We start from the raw sequence: 20747 nt of genomic DNA, 5'->3' as shown, positions 1-20747 counted from the left end.
CTCAGCACCAGGACCGGGAGCCCTGCCCACTGCTGCCTTCTGCTGGGTCCGGCTCAAACATGCCCATCCTCTTGGGCCCCATCTGACCTGGGCCTGGCCAGGCCGGTGTGCCCACCCACGAGTCTCCACTGTGCTCGCAGCGGCCAGATGGGCTTTTTCGGGAAATCAGAACGGGAACAAAGTCCGCGAGACCACACCCCCGCCCCCAGTCCACCTGCTTCACCCTCAGAGGCCTGGCTAGCCCTGTCCCGTATCCCTGCTTGCTGTGGCCTGGGTTTCTCTGTCCTGGGGGCTGGGAGGAACCCCCACCTGAGGGCCAGCTGGTGGGAACAGACACAGTCAGCCTTAGGAATGCCCCAAGGGCAGACAGGTGCCTCTCACTGAGAAGCAGTGTCCACCCCATCCCAGGAGGTGTGCAAGGCGAGGAGCTCAGGTGTGCCTCCAGGCTCTGTGCAAATGGGCGTCTGCAGTTTCCTGGCCACCAGGAAGGTGGTGGGAGGACCCAGCCGTGGAGGGGAAGGGGCCGGACCTGAGAGAGAGAGAGACCCCCTCCCCACAGCAGCCCGATTCTGCTCTGGGCCGGGGCAGGGGTGGGGGTCTGAGCCCCCACCAGGGGCGCGGAGGGGCTAGGTTGGGGAGCGGGGGCTGAGCACACCAGGTCCGCTGCCCCTCCCCTGCGCTCTGGAGCCCCAGCCGCGCCCACGGCCAGCCAGCTGGCTCCACGGCAACGCTCGCACCCCCCACCCCCCTACCCCAGCAGAATGTGTGTTCCTCCCTCCTCAGCTCCCCAGGCCCTGCCCCCGGGGGAGGGTGGGGGGCCCACATGGCTTCTCTAGTTCGAGTCCTTACACCCAGGTTTTGGGAAAACGTGTGTGTTGATATTTTTGCCCGTGCTGCATGTGAGCACACGTGCGCGTGCATGTGTGTGCACACGTGTGGTCCCTGCCCGGCCTGTGCATGCACGTGTGTGCAGAATGGTGTGGGCGTGTGGAGCGCAGGCCCGGCTCTGGCTCTGCTGTCAGCCACCAGGCCCAGGGTTGAGGGTGGCACACAGTCCCTGCAGGGCCTCTCACCGCCCAGGGCTCCATCAGGGCCACCCGAGCCTACCTGCAGGATCCTCTGGGACCCCCCAACCCACACGGGAGCTAGTGGGGGCAGCCAAAGTGGTGCTGGGAGGCCGGGACCGCTAGGGACTCCATGCAACCGCAGAGCAGATGGCCCCACAAAGGCAGCCTTGTCTTGCTGGGCATGGTCTGCGCTGTAGACACTGCTGTCAGGGCAGTCAGGAGGGAGGGGGCCAAGGCACACGGGGGTCGGCCTTAAGGCCAGCAGGGCTGGGAGGGGTGGCGGCCAGAGTGTTCCAGGTCCCTGCTGGCACAAGTGCTGGGCTGAAAGGGGTCTTGCTGCCCACCCAGGCCGCAGCACCCGCAGCAGGCCCTCCACCTTCCTGGGCCTCCGGGTGCCATGAAGGGGGTGGGGTGGCACTTCCCAGCTCACCCCCCTCCCCTGGCTCACAGCAACCCCCAGCCTGAGAGCCCACAGCTTACGAAAAGAGCTCTTTATTCCACATCGTCCAATGTTTTTACACAAGTAAAATAAAATGCATATCTCTATATACTGCGTTCCGGGCGGGAGGCGGCGTTCTGGAACAAACGCCCCGCCGTGCCCTGTAAACATGACGGGTGGAGATGGGGAGGGCAGGCGGGTGGACGGTGGGCGACGCCGCCAGGGAGGGCGGCCGGCCGGCTGGCTGGTGGCGGGAGGGGACCCCGTATGTACACACACCCAGCTGCTGAGTGAGGCCTTGCGCTAGGGGGCCAGTCAACAGCGCCCGAGCACCGTCCACAGCACCGGCGCCAGAGCCAGGGGGACGAGGCTGCAGGCGAGGCCGGATGGGGTGCCTGAGCCCTCCACTGCGCCGCTCCCACCGCCCCCACTGCCCGCCTGGCCCAGACGGCACTGGCTGCGTGTGCGGTTCTTGCGGGAACAACCCGGCCGCCTTCGTGGGCCCGTGGTGGGGGAGTCCGGGGGCTGGGAACCCTCAGGCTGCACCGCCGTCAGGGGGGGCTCGGCCGAGCCCGGCAGGGTCCCGAAGGGCGAGTCGTTGATGTGCCGCGGGCCAGAGCGGTTGCCTGGTGCGCTGTCTCCAGGCGGGACTCGTCCCTTGAGAGCGTTGCCGGCCGAGGCGGGCCTCCCGGCCTCCAGCACTGAGGCCTTGTCCACGGCGTCCGGCTGGCAGCACTTGGGCAGCCCCAGAGGCTCCTCGTGGACAGGCCCACCGGTCCAGATGGGAGGGGCCGGCAGTGTGGCCACGGCGCAACCCTCCAGGTCGGTGGCGGCCAAGCGCTTGAGGTCACGGCCGGCCAGGCGCGCGGGCAGGCTGCAGGGCAGCTCTGACGAGGAGCCACGGAACTGCTGCAGCCAGGCCCAGAGTGGGCGCGCCCGGCAGTCGCACACCCAGGGGTTGTCGTTGAGCCGCAGGTACTGCAGGGACCTCAGGGGCGCCAGGGCCTCCGCGGGCAACGCGGAGAGGTTGTTGGCAAACAGGTAAAGCGTCATGAGGCGGCCGAGGTCCCGGAAGGCGTGCGGGTGCACGCGTGCCACGCGGTTCTGGTGGAGCAGAAGGCGGTCGAGGCTGTGCAGGCCGCGGAAGGCGCGCTCGGGCACGCTGGGGATGCGGTTGCCGTGCAGGAAGAGGTGCGTGAGGTTGCCCAGGTCGCTGAAGGCGTCGTCGGGAAGCGCCTGCAGCCCGTTGTCCTGCAGGTAGAGGTACTGCAGGGCGGCCAGGCCGCGGAACAGGCCGGGGCCCAGCTCCCGCAGGCCGCAGCGGTCCAGGTGCAGCGTGTGTAGGCGGCCCAGGCCTCGGAACGTGGCGGGGTCCACGGCCCGCAGCTGCGCGTTGTCGCTGAGGTCCAGCTGCTCCAGGAGCGCCAGGCCGGAGAAGGCGGCCGCGTCGATGTGGGCCAGCGCATTCGAGTGCAGCCACAGGATGGTGAGGTTGCGGCAGGCGCGGAAGCTGGCGGCGGGCACGTACGCAATGCGGTTGCCGTGCAGGAAGACTCGCTGGCTGGCGGCCGGGATGTCGGCGGGCACAGCCTGCAGACCCTGCTGCGGGCAGCTGGTGGTCACCTTGGGTTCGCTGTAGCACACGCAGGCGCCTGGGCAGGGCGCGGCCACCCTCCACGCCTGCAGCCACAGCACCCAGGCCAGCAGCTGGCTTCCTGCGGGCAGAGGGGAGGGCGGTGAGGTGGGCGGGGCGGGGCCCGCGTTTGCAGGAGGGATTCCGCCCCTGTGAGTGGGCGGGGCCGGCGAGGGCGGGGCTGTGCGGAAGGGGCTGTTGTCCCTGTGGGTGGGCGGGGCCCTGTTGGGTCGGGGCTTGCAGGAGGGGCTCCGCCCCGAGACCTCTAGTGCGGGGATCCTTGCCCCACACGCCATGAGGAAGCTGCTGCACCCCCAAACCCGCCAGGGGTCTTAAGCTCCGCGGGAAATCTTGACTGCCGCCTGAGACTCAAATACACAAGCTGCCACGCCGCAGCCACCACTCGGGGTCCAAGGGAAGGCCTCCTGGAATGGACACTCACACCTGCAGACGCCAGAGCGCCGGTTGGCCTGTGCGCAGTCCCAGCGCCAGCAGCTCACAGGCCAGGCGGGGAGAGAAGCCCCTGGCAAACACTGGCGCACCAGGTGGGCCCCACTCACCCCGCGAGCCCAGGGCTACTGCTCACGTCCAGGCCTGTCTTCTGACAGCTTCTGCAGCAGCACCACCCACCCCAAGAAGGTCCTCAAGGGCTGCAGGAAGGGTGGGGCAGTGACCCAGAGCCCCTGGAGCCAAGGCCTGCCTGGATTCTGAGGGGGCCTCACCACCTAGGGAGCTGGGAGCTGCAGCCCCTCGGCCCTCAGCTGGGGTCTGGTCCCACAGCTGGACTCACCTGCTCCACCAGCCCCTGGATCAGGAGCCCCGAGGGCAGAGGCAGGGGGCAGGCAGGTCCAGGACTGGGGTGCTGCAGCCCTGGCTGAGAGCCCCTCCAGGCAGATGTGCTTCCTGGTGAACCTCCGGCCGCCTCCTCCCCTCCGCCTCATCTTCTGCTCCATCTCCTACCCAGGCGAGGAGCTTACTCCAGTCCAGCTGCCCCCAACCCTCCCGCCCAGACACTCTCCCAGGGGTTCCACCCCAGCCAGGGGGGTGCAGCTCCCCTTTTCCTTCCCCCATCGCGGGGCCTCACCCAAACCTGGAGAGGGTGGGAGAGCGCTCCTGGGTGCTTTCCCCAGGCTGGGCTCACTGGCAGGGTCACATGCCCAGCACTGGGCTCCCTGCCTGTCACCCCACTGTTGGAGCCTCTGCTTTGAATGCAGAGGTTCTTTCTGCCTCGGGAGTGAGTCTATCAAAATGTGAATCCCCCTGGGAGGGTTACGGCTTATCAGCTAACACTTGAGTTATCAGCTAACACCTTCGTTGACAGCTAACACCTGCATTGACAGCTAACACCTTCCTTGGCAGCTAGCTAAGAGCAGGATTCTGCAGACCCAAGGCCAGCAAAGTGCTGGGGTTGGAGCCGGGAGGGAGAAAGGAGAGGACCACGGGCCAGCTTCCCCAACCCAGGACTGTGACCTTGGGCTCCCGCCCCCTCCTGGGTCCTCTCTGCCTGGGCAGGTGCTGACGCTTGCCCCAAGCCCAGAGGCCCAGCAGGCTGGGTGTATCCACTGGGGCTGGGCCGTTTGTTGGCTGCTGGGGACACGGAAGCCCCAGGCCCACCCCCTGCAAGCCCTGGATACCCCTCCCTGGGCTGGCAGCACACAGGAGGTGACCGGGTAGCATCTCAGCTGGCATCCCTTCCCTACTGTCTCCTTCCAGGCCTCCTTTGGGAGGCAGGGCCCGGTGAAGCCAGCTCCGTGGCCTCCTACTGCTGTTAACCGCAGAATGTGCCTGTGCTATAAAAATGGTACTTCCTGTTCCTGAAACCTTGTGGCAGGGGACTCTCTCGGGTGGGGGCCGGGCGGGGGGCAGGTCCTCATCAGGCCAAACTCTGGACCTCACCACCACGGCTGGGCCACACCATCGTGACCAACCCGCCGCATGCCTGCCGACTGAGCTTTGTTACCCTCGCCCCCTGACCCGGGGCTCCCATGCCAGCAGCCACGGTCTGTGAAGTTGTCTGGGTTGAGGTCGGCTCACCACCAGAACCAGCCGTCCCCGTGCGGGGCCTCCAGAGGACCATAGGCCATGGGCCACGTGTCTGGGCCCTGCCAGGAGGCAGGCATCAGGCACACAGACATGGTTCCCCTCTCGCCCAGCCGGTGGCTTTTTGGAAACCAACTTCTGAGGGTCAGTCCCTCTGCATGGGCCCTGCTGTCAGCACAGCGGCCGGCGGTGGGCCCGCTCCTTGCCTCAGCCTGCGGTAATTGGCTCCGGCCTGGCCCCCTTGGGGCCTGCCCGCTGGTCTCCATGGCAACCCCTCTGCTGAGCAAGCAGAGGGGGCATCTCTTTATGAGATAATCAAGCCCAACTTTGGGTTATGTGTTCATAATCACGGCGGGCGCCCTGGAACGCGGGAACCCCCACCAGGTAGCGGGAGGCTGCCCCTGGCCACGCCCCAGGGCCTGGACCCCACCACTCACCTAATCCCTCCCACCTTAGAAGGTGTCCCCACCCCCCCGTCCCTCAGCCGTACCCAGACTGTCTCCCAGCCCATCCCCTTGTCCTGCAACCCCCTCCGCCGCCCGCTCCTTGCTGGCTTCCACGGTCCTGGCCTCTCAGGCCTCCGGGTCTGCCCCCATCAGATGCTCTCAGGCTGCGCCCTGCTCACCTGCCTCTCCTTTCTTCCCCCTCAATCCCCCCCAGGCTCCGGCTGGCCGCCCACTGCCCCGGCCCCAGTGGGCCCCCGTGGGAGCTGACCTCCCGCACACAAGGTGAGAAAACTGCCCAGCGCGTGGACCTCATTCACAGAGACCACAGCACGGCACGCCGGGCCCCCTCAGGGCTCTGTAAGCCTCACGACCCGGGTCCCTGCCAGGCCAGCAGGCCCCTGCAAGCCCCACGACCCGCGTCCCAGCCAGGCCAGCAGGCCCCCTCAGACCCTGCAAGCCTCACGACCCGGGTCCCTGCCAGGCCAAGGTCCCCTCAGGCCCTGCAAGCCTCATGACCCGGGTCCCAGCCACGCCCCCTCAGGGCCCCTGCAAGCCTCACAACCCGGGTCCCAGCCAGGCCAAGGTCCCCTCAGGCCCTGCACCTCACGACCCAGGTCCCAGCCAGGCCAGCAGGCCCCCTCAGGGCCTGCACCTCACGACCCGGGTCCCTGCCAGGCCAGCAGGGCCCCTCAGGGCCTGCACCTCATGACCCTCGTCCCAGCCAGGTGACCTCAGGTACCCTGCAAGCTTCACGACCCGGGTCTCTGCCAGGCCAAGGTCCCCTCAGGCCCTGCAAGCCTCACGACCCTGGTCCCTGTCAGGCCAGCAGGCCCCCTCAGGCCCTGCACCTCACGACCCAGGTCCCTGCTAGGCCAGCAGGCCCCCTCAGGCCCTGCACCTCACGACCTGGGTCCCATGCCAGGTCAGCAGGCCCCCTCAGCTTCCCCCAGAGCCAAGCCCTCCTGTCCCGGGGCCTCTGCACAGAATGGCCGGGGTCTCCTCCGGTACTCTCCCCGTAGAGGGGCACCTCCAGCTTAGGCCAGGTCTGCTCTGGAGCCGTGGTTCAGGGCTGCACTCGGGGGAGGACCAGCCCCTCGGGCCTTGGGGGCGGGGGCTTGGGGACCAGATACTGTTCAGGGTCTCTCTTCCTGACTGGCTGACAAGACTGGGAGGCTGGGAGGTGTCAGGCCTGGCATGGCCTCCAAGGCCATCTGCACCAAAGAGATGGAGGAGGGCTGCCAGCCTTGAGGCCCAGAGTCTCCCTGCGGCAAGGGGGTGGCTGTGACACCCACTCTGCGGGCTGTCACGAGGGCCCACCAGCTGGCACAAAAAGGCCTGAGACGGAGTCGCAGTCGCACGAGAACCCGTTTTCTTTTTGGTGTGTGAGCCCACCTTCAGATTAGGAAGCTGAGGCAGTGAGAGGCTAAGCTGTGACCTGCTGCCACTCAGAGCAGGTCCTGGGGGCACATGGGCAAAACAAGGAGCCACAGAACAGCCAGAGGGGCAGGAGGCACCAGCAGTCCCAGCCCAAAGGGCAGCCAGTGTGGCCACGGCCAGAGCGGGGCCCAGGCTTGGAGGTGTGGGTAGCTGGCCTCGGGTCCCGGAGCCTGGGGTCGGTGGTCTGTGGCGGGCTCGGGCAGCATCCGCCCAGGACCCTCTCGAGCACCAAGAACGTCCCATGGAGGGTCACATCGCCAACTGCAGTACAAGGCAGAACAGGAGGCCACAGCCAGCTTAACCAGGCCAGAAATAGCTCGGGTGGGGGTGGTGTCCACGCGCCGCAGAGGGTCACGGCTCCCCAGTGCGGCTGCGCCCGCGCCCCATCCCTGCCGGCCCCACCCGCGATGGGCTCACCGCCCGCCCCCGACGTCCATCTGTCCCCCTCGGTCATCGCTGTTTCTCATCCTCACCGCCCACCTTCCGTCCGGCCGGCAGGCACAGACACGCTCAGTGCGGCACACGTGGCTGGGCCGTTTCGGGCCCCTTGCCCAGCTTGGGGGTGGGTGGCGGGGGGTATGGGCTGGCCCGATCCCTAGCAGGCAAGGTGACCCCCTGTGGCAGGAGGGTGAGGGACATGGGGTTGAGCAGTGGGGGAGACAGGCCTGCTGTGGGCAGAGCCCGTGACAGGCAGACCAGGGCTGAGCGGGCCCAGCGGTCTCTGGGGGACTAGCGTGTCGCCCGTTTTACAGGCGAGGGGGTGCGGTTTTGGGGTGGTGGGTGGGGCACCCGCTCACAGCCCAGGAACTAGCAGGCATCCCAGTCTCGGGGGTCCGGGCACTGAAAGGCCTGCCTGAGCCGCGGAGAGCCAAAGCTCCTACCGCCGCCTCAGCCAGCAGCCCTGCCTCAAGCCCCCGGGAGGCAGTTACACAGAGGGTAACAGGGGAGGGGGGCCTGGCCGCACAGAAGTGGGAGGCCTGGGTGCAGAGCGCACCCACCCGTGTGCTCTGAGGGTGGCACGGTCGTGGCCCTGCTGGGACTCTGTGGTCCAGGCGCACACTGGACCCCACCACACGGCGTCTGGGGGCCACGGAGCCCAGCTGGCCGCAGGCAGACATCGAGGGAGGCGTGCTGGAGCCCGCTGCAAAGTGAGGACCCAAAAGTACCCTCTGACAGGTGGGACACAGGGTGTGTGGGCTGCAGGCCTCGGAGCCAAGGCTGGGCCGCCAGCACGCAGGGCTTGGGACCCCGCCCTGTCCAGGCACATGTTCTTCCACAGCGCCCACCTCCCCGGGGCCCCACTGGGTGGGCTGGGGGTGGGGGTGGCGCTGATGACACCACACCGGAAGCCTGGTCCAGCCCCAGGACCACTGGTACAGGCCACGCCCGACTCCCAGCAGGGACTCAGCAGGCACTTCCTCCTCCCACCTCGCACACCATCAGGCCCGCAGCATACACCGGCTGCCTAATTACCTGGGGATCTCTGTCCGCACGGCCCGGCTCGTCAGGGTCCTGTGCTAATGCAATTCAGTGGCCACTGTCGGCTCCCGTCCCCAGAGGATACTAATGAGAAAGTGGCTGCTGGCCGACATGCCCCTGCCCCGGGGGGGCTCAGAGATGGGGCGTGCCCCATGCCAGGGCCTGGGCCCTGCTGCCACACAGCTACCACCAGGCCCACCAGCCTGCCTCGATGCCATCCACTGCCCCCTCCTGTCCTGGACCAAATGCCGAGCCTGGCAGGGCCAACAGGGCTGGCTCCCGCCCTCCCCCGTCCTCCTGGGACCTTGCCTCTGCGGTCAGCTCGAAGCTGACTGTTCCCGCGAGGCCCTGTTGGCTGCCTCCGGCAAGGCCACTGCAGTGGGGGAGCCCACGCCCCGGGGCCCACACTTCGGGCGTGCACTGTGGGCACGCGCGCACACACACACACCGTCTCTGGACGTGTGCTGCTGGAGCCTGGGTGACCCGGGCTTAGAGGTGAGCTTGCTGGACGGCCCCAGGGCTGCTATGACGAGGCGACACCGGCAGACATGGGAGTCCCAGGGCTGGGCCGAGGGGTCGGCCGGCCTTTGTGGTGGAAGCTGATGGGCCATCACCTCAGTGGCTTCCGAGCCCTCGGCCCTTTTCGGCATCGGTGATGAGGCCAGCGGCAGCCTCTGCAGAGCAGGACTTACTTGGCTCTGAGAAGACAACGGCCGGGCTCTGGAGGCCCTGGACCGCTCACCCTGGGGATCAGCCTGTCCTGGCTCTTGACTGCTGCGGTCACCACTGACCCGAGGGGCAGTTGTACTGGGAGCCTGCTCCTGCTGTCTCAGGAGGGTCAAGTCCTCCCAAACGCTCCCGACTGGGGTGGTTTGCGCTCCGAGATGGGCTTACCCCGGGCGGGGTGCTTGGGGGCTTTGAAACTGAGCAGCAGAGCTTGGGTGGGGCAGCAACCAGCAAGGGAGACGGTGGGGAGAAGCAGCAAGGCCCACGGAACCCCCCGGCTAGAGGCAAACGGGGGGCCCGGACCCTCAGCCTGAGACGCTGCCACCGGCCGAGGCCACCGCCTCTGGGTGGCCGTGTGTCCGTGGGAGGCTCCGGGGAGGCCTGCTGGCAAGGAGGCCCTGCACGCGGCGGTGTCTCCCCTTTCCTGACCAAGGTGCCCCACTTTTATCATTCGTCCTTAAATGGGAAGAGCTGTCAGCCACGGCCTGGATCCTGACGTTGGGGGAAGTGCGTCAAACCCAGCTCTCTGTCCCCGCCTCCCACCAAGTGGATGGCGTGGTGCTGGTGGGCCAGTGAGCGCCCCGCTCCCGTGTGACCCGGCCCCAAGCCCCGGAGGAGGAGAGACCCCCCCCCCCGCCCCAGCGCAGGGCAGACGCGAGGCAGCCCCGAGCACTCCAGCATCAGGGCCTTAGGTCATGCAAGGCCTTCGTGGCCAAGCTCGGCTCCCAGGGAGGCACACTGTCCACCCTGGCACCCCCGCTTCCCATGCGTCCAGCGCCAGGGACCTCCTGGGAACACCCAAGGCACCGACACCCTCACTCCTGGGGGCTGAGCTACATGCCCCCAGTGCAGCGAGGAGATGACCATCAACCCCACGCCTCAGATGTGGGCACAGAGCCTGATGGAGGGGCAGCGACCACGGGGAGCCAGCAGGATGCTCACTGCAGGGGCTCACCAGGTGCCTGGGCACAGCGTACAAGACCGCCGCCTGCCACACCAGGTGACCAGGGCAGGCCCTGAGCCCCAAGGGACCCAGAGAGCTGGGCGGAGAAGCAGCCCCTGCAGCGGGTGAGCCGCTGAGCCCCCTGCCCAGTGCAGGCTCTGGGTTCCCTGACCCCCTGAGCGCTGCCACCTCAGCCCAGGAGTCCCACTCCATGGGCTGCCTGAGGTGGACCCCAAGGTCCGGCGGCCCTGGTCTCCGCTGTGGCCTCTGGGACATGCAGAGTGGCTCCTGCCTGATCACCCACACCCACCAGTCGATGGGCCCCTCTCTCAACAGAGCACCCCACCAGCCTCCATGCCTCCCCGGTAAACATTACCAGAAAACCAGGTGTCTGGAAGAGGTGCCAATGCTGACAAAAGTGGAAATGATTCTAGAGGAAGCAGAAACTGTGCGGTGAGTAGATAAAAACTAGGGAAATCCAACCAGTGTCCTCACAGGGACAGGAGAGGATATAAAACAAGAACAGGGTGCTATGAAAAAGGAGCCGTCAGGAAACAAGAAGAGCCCTGGGAGCTAAAGATAGACCTGCTAAAGTTACCAAAAATCAATGGAAAGTCTGGAAAACAAGGTCAAGGAAGTCTTCCAGAAAGAACAACAACAAAAAAGAAAAAAAACAGAAGAGAAAAAGATGAGCATGGAGCCAACACCTGTCTTAGGAAACTCCAGAAAGAAAAACAGAAGAGAAGAGGGGAAATTACCGAGAAATGATACTTGAGAACTTCCCGGAGCTGAAGACCCCCTTGGGCGAGTGCCTGGCACAACGCGGGACCTTCGTGGCACGGCCTCAGGCCTCAGGGTCAGGAGAGGAGCCGCGGCACGGCTGCAGACTCACTTAGGAGTGGGCACGCGGCTTAGACCTGCTGACGTTCGAGGGCTCAGAGACTGGTTCTTCACGGGGTCTTTTTTAGATAGTGGAACATGCTTCAGCTAAAATTGGACGTGAACCCAGAAAGAAAGAAACACGAACCCCAAGAAAGACTGGGTGGTGAAGGGCAGTCAGGGGCAGCTGTGAAGGGACGGCCGCGTGCCTGGCCCAGGAGGGGATGGCAGGTGAAGGCCTGGAGGGAGATACTCCCCCGACCCCGGGGAGAAACCAGACCGCCAGCAGAGTGCCTGCTGTGGAGCAGAGGAGGTCCCAGAGGGTGGCACCTGGGATGAGGGCAAAAGACAAAGTCAGCTCTAAACTCCAGGAAAAACCAAGGGCCGTGCCAGAGCGAGGGGTTACCCTCTGTGGCCATGCGGTGATGAGCATCTGCGTGACCTGGGTTAGGAAACAGTGGTTATGAATTCAACTGGCAGCCTCGCTGGCGAGCGTGCTGGAGAAGGGGGCGGGGCGAGGTCGGAGCCATGGACACATGGGGGTAACCACCTGGAGGAATGGGGCACGCGGCGGCAGCAGGTGGGTTGGAGGAGGACCGCACACCAGAATCCCGGGACCAGCCTCCCAGGGCCCGGTGCAGGCTTTAACTTTGAGCAAGACGCGGCCGACCACGGTGTTATCTTTTTAAAAAGACTGCAGGCTTGGCAGTGAAACCTCAGAAACAGAGATAAATAAAAAGAAGAAAATAAAGTGTCTCTGCCAGAAGGTGAAGAGGAACGTGGGTTAGCGGCAGCATTTCCAAGGTGTGGGGCGGGGGAGAAACTGGGACTGATTCTCCCCAAGCCTCCGGCACATGGCGGGCGGCTGGCTGCTCTTCAGCCGCTGCTCGGCCAAGGGTGGCCAAGGACGCCCCCGGTCTCCAGGGAGCACCGGCGCTCGGCTCCGAGGCCTTGGAAATCCAGGCTCTCAGAGGGATCGCTTCCAGCATGAAGATCATCCGTGCGCCGGGCCCCTCAGAGTCCCCCGCCCCGGGTGCTCCCAGGTCACAGATCCGACTCCTGACCCCAGACTGGGGACCCTCAGGAGCAGGGAAGCCAGGGGGAAAAACCCCCGGGGCATCAGGGTGGGGGTCCGCTGACTTTGGCAGAGCGCGGACAGGCCTCCCCTCTGCCTCTATGCGAGCCTCAGTCGTGTGCCTGCGTCCAAACACCCGGCGTGCGGAAGGGGTGGGTGATGTGAATAAGTAATTGCTCTTTTATTAACGAGTGATAAATTATTCCTATATGATTGTGTGATAACTTTGCCTTATTTGAAATCACTTTGGGATGGAGCTCGTTGGCGGCTTCTCACCAGCGAGGGTGGGGGCACCGGGCGCCACTGCTCGTGGAAAGCAGGTCAGGGCACTTCGGCCGCTGTGCCAGGCACCCCGGGGCGGGGCGGGCAGGCTGGCCTGGTTTCCTGAGCACCCGCCCCTGGGCCCAGAAGTGCCTGAGGCTGAGGTCGGGCTGGGGAGCAGCCCCGGAAGGCCCCGAGCATTGCTGGGGACGCCCGCAGCTGGGCACCGGGGGCCACCCGCACGTCACACCGCTTGGCCCCGCTGAGGTCCTGCCTTTCGCCCACCTGGCTCCCGCCTGGGCCTCCGTGCTCTGCCCAGCCTGACACACACGTTTGCCTTTCCCCCCAGATTTTTCCTAATTTATTTCACGTCCTCTCTCCTTGCTCAGCCCGGGGACTCCGGCAACCTCGGCTTCTCAGACCTGGGTTTGTGGTCTGTGAATGGGGGTGTGGAGGCTGTGAACCTGACAGACCCCCACGGGTGGGGGCCCATCACCCTCCCTCCACGGTCACCTCGACGGTCTCCTTGCTTGTTTTTGCCCCACCCCCCACCCCGGGCCACAGGCACGAACAGGGTGAGTCAGATGTGTTCTCCGTCGGTCCATCTGGGCTCACATGCTCACATTGGACGGGGTGGCTCCCTGGGAGGAGGAGCAGGGGAGGCTGTCCCGACAGCGGGAGCCCCTCAAGGGCCCTGCCCGGTGGTCTACTCTCTGCAGACTCGTCCCCTCAGCTGAAGAGCGCATACAGCCAGACCTGGCAACGTGGGGACAGTGATCCCTGCCCCGTGTCCGAGCTGTCCATCTGGCAGGAAATGGGCCGCAGGGGTTGGACGGGGAGCCTTCCTGATTCCCAGCGCCTGCCACGGCCTGGTGCTGAAGGGAGGGCTCCGGAGAGGTGCCGAACCCCCAGGCTGCTGCCCCCACCCCCGCCGCCCCGCTTGCCGCCCTGGGAGCAGGTGACGAGTGCGGTCCCGAGGGGCACCATCTGTCTTGGCTGTGACGGGCCCTCTCGGTGAAGTCCGGGAGGGATGCAGTAGGAACGTCTCTATGGGGAGAGTTTTTCTTTTGCAGATTCTCGCACAGGAAGCCAGAAGCTTGTCACACCTGTCCCCGTGTCAGCCTCTGCCTGGCAGAAACTGGGGCTGAGGTTGGGAGATGATGTGCAGCCTAGACCTGGCCAGGGGCCCTGTGCCCGCTGGCGGGAGCTTGGAGCTCGCCATCCCCACCCCCATGGCTCCGTCTGTCCCGCTCGAGCTCCCCTCACCCCTCCCTGCACCCTTCTTGGTTCCCATATTCATCTGACCCCCACCCCGACCCCGCCCTCTCGAGCCCCACATGGTGGACCGTCCCGGGGTCTCGGGGCTTCTGCTCGCACCAGGAGTCCCTGGTCCTGGGCCAGGACGGGGTCCCAGTATGGCTTCACTGGGGGCCTGATGGGGCCCAGGCCTCAGGCTCCTCACCAGCCTGCCAGCACCCACACCAGCTCCTCTGGGGACCCTCGTGGACTTTCAGGCATCTCCCTGGGACCCGAGAGCCTGATTATGTCACAGGAATCTCAAGGTCCCCGCGGCCCTGCATGGGACACCTGCTGGGGATGCAGCTGGAAGCCAGCCTCTCTCAGGGACCTGTCAGGGGTCCCCCTGCCCCTTGTGTCGTGTTAAGCATGGGGCACAGCTCACCCCGCCAGCAGGGCTGAGAAGGGTGCTCCCCAAGTCTGGCCTCAGCTGCTAAGCCAAACCGACCATCCCGAGGGGAGGCTGCCACGTGGCGGGCGGGCAGGTGGGTGGGGGCCCGGACGGGGTGCACGGGTAGGGGAACCCACACTCCAGTCTGAGCGCCACCCGATGTCCTCGGGGCAGGGCAGGACGTGGGGGTCTCAGGCAGCACCATCACAGCCTCTATTCCCATAGCATGGCCCAGCACAGGGCAGGGGGGGTCCCAGCTGAGCAGAAAGGGCCCCCAGGAGCTGGGACAGTCAAGCCCGCAGTGGGGCCCTGGGCAGCAGTCTCCACTGACTCCCTTCGAAACCTCCTGAGTGGCAGGGAGGCCCAGAGGGTGAGGGGCCTGCTGGGGCATGGTTGGCTTGGGGCCAAAGCCCAGGCTCTCCACGCAGGCCCCCCGCGCCCTTGTGGAGAGCACTGCTCACAGGTGGGCACCCTCTGCAGACCTGCACCCTGGGGACCACCTTGGGCACCCGGCCCATGCTCAACAGCCACTGGCCCCAAAGACCACTGGCGCCCGGGGCCCTGGGCACTGACTCAGGGCAGTCCTGAGGCCACCCCACCGTTCCTGCACCCACCCCAGCCTGCGCCCCGGCGCCAGCCCTGGGCTGAACTTGGAGATGTGGACGGTGGGGAAGCAGGTGTGTGAGTGCCAGATGCTGGGACCTGGGAGCCGGAGCAGAAGAGACTTTTCCGAACAAGACCCCCAGTGCAGGCCTCGTTGAGGTGGGGCGGACACAGGAGAGTTCGGGACAGGAGGAGCCTGGCTGGCAGCATTTTAGGACAGCGTCTCAGAGCCTGAAAGGAAGATGAGATGGCGGCAAGCATATGTGGGCGTCTGTGGCCACGGGCCCAGGAGTGCGCCGGTCCACAGCAGACCCCTGGAGGAGGAGGGGCAGGGAGGGGTCCAGCTTGACACTGGACTTGCCCTTGGGGAAGGGTAGCGGGAGGTGGCCAGGACGCTAGGCCTCGGGCCCGGATGCAGGGGTGGAGGGACGTGTGGTACAGGGCAATGACCACCAGACAGACTGAAGCTGGGGAGCCTGAGACCCCCAGAGAGGCACGTGGAGGGAAATGGGTATAGAGCTGCCAGGGGTGGCAGCCCAGGGGCCTGAGACTCCCCTCATTTGCACACGCCTGGCACACAGCCCGGAGGCAGCAGACATTTGTTAACCAACCCCTGGGAGCTGAGGCCCCGATGGCACTCCGTGGCAGGCCAGGCTGAGGCCTCAGAGCTGGCCCTGCCCGGCCGGCCCAGAGGCCAGCAGGCCCAGGGGCTGTGGACTGCCCACTAGCCTCGACCCCGCCCCGCCGTGCAAGTCCTCTCTGTGTGTGCTGAGCACCTACTCTCTGCCTGGAGCAGCCACAGGACGCCATGAGCCAGCCCCCCACCCCCACGGGCCCCGCACACACACCCAGCAAGCACCCCACACACGTCCAACTCAGGGCATTTTCCCACCCATGAAGGCACTGGGCCGGGAATTGGCCACTGTGGGTCATGGACGAGGCCTCTGGTGACCGGGAGAGGGTGGTGCTGCCCAAGGTCACACAGCAGGCCGGCCCTGCCCGGGCTGATCCAACGGCTGCCAGACTTCAGGCTGAGGAGAATTCTGGCAGGTCCCCGAGCCCGTCCCATCTGGGCTCTGGCAGGAGGTAAATAAAGGCACTGTCTCAGCAAGGTCGCAAAGGTTGGGACAGACCAGGGACACCATGCTGGGCCCAAGCAGTTGAGGGGCAATCTCAGAGGGCTCCCTGGATGAGGTGAGGGGCCCAGGGCCCTGCCATGGCCTGAGCCCCTCAGTGCCCCACCCCCTTCCTCCATGGGCCCCTCACCCATCAGCTTCAGCCTCAGCCTGACATTTCCCGTGACATTTGCTGCAAAGAAATAGAGCCATAAACCCAAAGGTTAAATTTGCACATTGCCTTGCTGCCAGGAGAGCAAGGTCCCTCCGCCTACCAGGTGCATGGCTTCAGGGCTTGTGTGGGACAGCCCACCCTCCCCGGGGCCCTGGGTGGGGGCCCCAAGGTCCCCCTCCCAGCCCTTCCATTGGATCTCAGCCACCAGTTCCCAAAACAGGTTCCTGGGCACCACAGGCCCTGAGCGTGCTACACAGGGTGCCTGTCAGAGGGGCTCTGCCCATCCAATGCCCTGCAATAAAGAAGCTCCATCGGCACCTCCTACCCAGCCAATCCCAAACCAGCTCGACCACGAAACGCTCGTCCAGTCCCCCCAACACTCCATGGAACCAAGATCCCCTGGAGCCTGCTCTGTGATGGTGTTGGGCCAAGGAGCACCCTCCTCTGCCGCGCCCCCCCCCCCGGGGTGCCAGGCGGCTGCCTGAACAAAGCTGAGTCAGCTTGGGACACCCCGCTTCCTGTCCTGGGCTCCCCGTGTCAGCATGGGCCCAGCTCCACGTGCCAGGGCCCTGCCGGGGCAGGCCACGTGCCGGGTGTAAGCGTGGCTGCCCGACTCCTTCAGCTCCACCTCTGGGTTAGCGTGGGCAGGGGGCAAGGCCATGGCCAGGGCCCCCATGGCCCACTGTCCACCCCAGGCCTGCTAGGAGACGGCAGTCAGGACTGTGGAGGGCCGGGGTGGGGGCTGTCAGAAGGCGGCAGAGGAGAGGCCGGCCCACGGCGCCAGAGGCACCAGGGCTGGACCTGGGTGCCGCCAGCAGGCCCAGGCGGGGGGGTGTGAGAGGCCCTCGGAGCCGGGCTCTGGGCAGGTGGGCGGGGCTGGGCCAGGCCCCGCCTCCTATGGGGCACCCGGCCACGCCCCCGGCTCCTGTGTGGTGTTTGCACCCCGTCTCGTGTCCTGCTGCTCAAGCGGCCGTGTTGAGAGGCCAGGGCCGCTTAGGACACGACTGAAGGCAGGTCCTTGGAAAGGGCTTCCACCCTCACCCGCACACCTGGACACACAGGAGCGGGTCCCATCGTGCGCAGAGTTTAAGATACAGCGACCAAGGAAGAAACTGTGGCAGAGGACGCCCGGCCAGGCCCACAGGCTCTAGCGATGGCGGAGATGCAGGCTGTGGGTGCTGCCCGCCCTTGGGCCCGGGCGGATGCTTCCAGCTCCGTGGTCACCAGTCCTTCAAAAGCATTCGGTCCTAGCAGCTCAAGACAGGCAAGGTCCACAGCCCTCAGCTGCTGGGTTCAGAGGGGGTCTGACAGGCCAGGAGAGCCAGGGAGTCAGTGAGGGAGTGAGTGAAGGGCCACCCAGGAGCAAAGGTGGGATCTGGGGACTGGCCGCTGGGAAGGGAGGAGCGGGTGGACTCGGGGGTTGGAGGTCAGGGCACATTGACCGTGCAGAGCCAAGAGCAGTCAGGAAGGCCAGGACGGGGCCCAGGGGCGGGGGAGGCACTCACACCTACCCCCTACTCCCAGCGACACCCCTATTCTCCCCTCGGGCTCCTGACCCCCTGTGCACGCACAGACTGAGGCTCTGTGAGGACTTTCTGGCTACAGGCCCAGGACAGCAGGAAACACGGCCCCCCGGGGGGCTCCCCTCTGCCTCCTGGAGCCCCAGCATGTCTCCCACAGACCCCCCCGCAAGACCTCCTGCTGGTTGAGACTCCCAGCCCAGGCTCGCCTGCCCCACCTTTCCTCCACCACCACAGGGAGAGCCGGCCCTGACCGCGGCCCCTGGCTGGCACTGGTTGTCACGTCAGGAAGCCAAGGCTCGGGGTTCAGCAGCCTGGCGTGGGGGACACACGTGGCCATGCCCCCTCCCGCAACGCCCTCTCTCCCTTCTGCCCCCACCTGCCCCTCCCTTCTCCAGCTCCCCAGGGGCTTCCATGGGCCTTTGTTCCCCATCTTAGTGGGGAGCGTCCTGCCGGCAGTGCAGGGTTCCAGGAGGACTTCCCTGTGTGGGACTGCAGACCAGCGCGGGGTGCTGGTGTTCTCAGTCGGCTGCAGGCAGAAGCACTGGAGCCAGCACTCTGTGGGGGCCTCACCCTGTACGTGTCCCTAGCTACTCCCAAGGGAGGCCTGATCACTGACCCATGTCCCCAGTGAGGTGAACCGCACACCCAAGGTCACACCACGGCCGGTGGCGGAGCTGGGACCACATCCGGGCCCTGATTCTCCTGCCATTCCACACCCAGGAATTGGGGTCTGTGAGCAGCCTCCTGCCTCACGTGGGCACTGGTTCCTCTCTCACCTCCTTTGGAGCAGGAGCGGGGAGGGTACCCACTTTACAGATGGGAAGACTGAGGCTGAGAAAGGGAGCAGCCAGCCCCCATTGCCTGCCCCATCATGGGACCCACCCCAAAGCCTATAGGGATGAGCTGCTTGTCCTCATTCTACAAAGACTGGCCCTGTTGGAGGGGGCCAGGTGGTGGGCCCCACCTCTCTGAGCCCTGTGCTGGGGTCCTGCTCAGCATGGTGAGAGCGGGTAACCTACACCCTTACCTCAGTCCTCCACCCTAGCAGCTGAGGCAGGCGCCACCACAGAACCCCTCACCCAGAGGATTCTCGCCGTGGAGACCACCAGCCCACCGGGGACAGAGCCTTCGTGAGGTCACCCTGGGTCAGCTGTGGGGTGGGCACATGCCTACCCTGAACTGGACCAAGTGGCAGACTCCAGGGCGTGCCAGGGGCTGGCCTGTGTGTCACGGCACTGAGGCACTGACCTCGAGGTGTGAAGTGGGCCTTCCCCACCCAGGTAGGTCCCAGCCCCCATCAGCCAGCTCTGCCTCAGCCTGAGGGGAGCAGGGCAATCAGACACCTCTTTGGCCTCAAGCCCAGGGCTGGGCACTGAACTAGCTCCAAGCACCCGGTTCCCGGGGCTCTGCTACAGATCTGGGTGGGGGGAAGCCAGCCATGGCCTGCCTGGGCACACAGGGCACCTGCACTAGGAGTGGAAGAGACACACGCCGCTGTGCTCTCAGGAGCACGCGGTCATGAGAACAGAGACACACGTGCAGACGCATATCGAGCTCAGGCCACACAGGCTCCGGGGCTGGGAACGGAGGATCCCTGGACACCGGGTGGCTCCTCCAGCCCGATTCCCCCACCCTGAGTTCCCGCTGCCTGGCCTCCCCGCCAGGACACGTGCTCCTGTGCGCCCAGCGTGAGCCCACTGAGGCGACCACAGCGCCCGTGCTATGTGCACGCATGGCCGTGGGCGTGCGGGCGGGGGTGGATGTGCACCACAGCGTGTGCGCGCGTGCACGCGGGGCAGCCTGGCACGCGTGTGCACATGCGTGTGCAAGTGTGCAGCCTTGTGGACATGAGCACGTGCAGAGAAACGTGTGCAGCCTGCGGCACCACGGACATGAAGGGGGGGAGACCAGGGGCGCACCCTCCAGGCAACGCATGCCCCACCCGCCCCCAGCCCTTCACACCAGGTAGAGGGGAAGGGTCCCGCGGGAGTCGCCAGGGAGGGGGCGCTCGAGCCCCTCCACGTCCCCTGCCCCTCCGCGCAGCCCGCAGGGGCCCTCAGGTTGCGGATGGGGGGTGCTTGCCTGCACCTCTGCTCGCCCGACCCCTGGGGGGGGGACAGCTCTGGGTCAGCCCCGCCCTCCGCGCCCTCTACTGTCGCCGACGCCCCCATCATCCCGCTGCGGTCTGACCCCAGAAAAACCAGAGGTCCTGAGCCGAGTCCGCGGGGTGCGAGGAGGGAGGCGGCTGGACACCCCCACCCCTGCTGGGTGCCCGCGTTTCTGCAGACCTGCTCGTTAACCCCTTCGCGGCCGGGCGCTCAGAAGCCGGACCCCACCCTTCCCGACAGCGGACCCCCACCTTGGCCCCGCCGCCGGCCCCGCCACCGCCGCCAACTTTCCCGGAAAGCGGCAACTTTTCCTGCTGCCGCGGGCTCCGCCCTCCCGGGGCCGGGCGGCACTGCGGTGACCCTCCGCAGCCCCCGGCAGCCCGGGCGCGCCCCGCAGCTCGGGGAGGGGCGCCCGGATTCCGCGCGCGGCCGGCCCGGGAGCGGCACTCACCTCTGGCGGACGCCCTCTTCATCGTAGGGGTCGGGCGGGGCGCGTCGGGAACCGAAAGTCGCTCCGGGGCCGGCGCCCGTCCGCCCGCGGCCGGGTCCGCATCCAGGCGCCGCCGCTCCGGCCCGGCCCCGGCCCGGCCGCGGGACGAGGCTGCGCGCTCCGCCCGGTCGGCTGGGCTGCGGGCGGCGGCGCGGAGGCGAGGGCGGCGGGCCGGGAGCCGATGAATGTTTTATGGGATCATGTGGTTTGACGCGCGAGCGCTCCGCCGGGTCCCCGCCGGCCGGGCCGGGCGGGGCGGGCCGGGGCGGGCCGGGGCGGGGCCTGGCGGCGGGCGGGGCGCCCACCTGCGCGCTCCGGGCCGGGCCGGGCCGGGCCGGCGGGAGGGGCGTCGGCCGAGGACGCGGGCTGGGCGGCGGGGAGGCGCTCGGCCCGCCCGGTGCAGCGGCTCCGCGCGGCCCGGACAAAGGCGGCGCGTTTCTAAAGAGGCAGCGGCCCCTGCAGGCGGCCGCGGGGATGACGGTCCGGTCGAGCCGGCTGAGGGTGCGGGTCGAGGGCGTGGCGGCCCGGGCGTTTGGGGTTCCCCGAGCGGCCAGCTACCCCTCAGGGCTTTGTCCGCAGGCCGGGGAACGCGGGGTGCGTCTCGGCGCGGCCGACGCCCTT

The 20747-nt window shown here is 66.8% G+C and overlaps 1 protein-coding gene across 1 annotated transcript; it reads right to left on the bottom strand.

The window, feature by feature from the left end:
* Positions 1 to 1549: 1549 nt before the first annotated feature.
* On the bottom strand, positions 1550 to 20360 carry RTN4R (reticulon 4 receptor). Its single transcript, XM_070385541.1, has 2 exons — positions 20088 to 20360; positions 1550 to 3221 (listed from the first exon to the last, which is right to left on the bottom strand). The coding sequence occupies exons 1-2, from the start codon at positions 20107 to 20109 to the stop codon at positions 1822 to 1824; spliced, it is 1422 nt and encodes a 473-aa protein (XP_070241642.1). The 5' UTR covers positions 20110 to 20360; the 3' UTR covers positions 1550 to 1821.
* Positions 20361 to 20747: the final 387 nt, after the last annotated feature.

This window comes from Bos mutus, chromosome 17 (genome assembly GCF_027580195.1).
Source record: "Bos mutus isolate GX-2022 chromosome 17, NWIPB_WYAK_1.1, whole genome shotgun sequence".
NCBI classification, from domain to species: domain Eukaryota; kingdom Metazoa; phylum Chordata; class Mammalia; order Artiodactyla; family Bovidae; genus Bos; species Bos mutus.
Note: the sequence above shows the minus strand (reverse complement) of the source record. Positions and strands in the feature narration are given on the sequence as shown.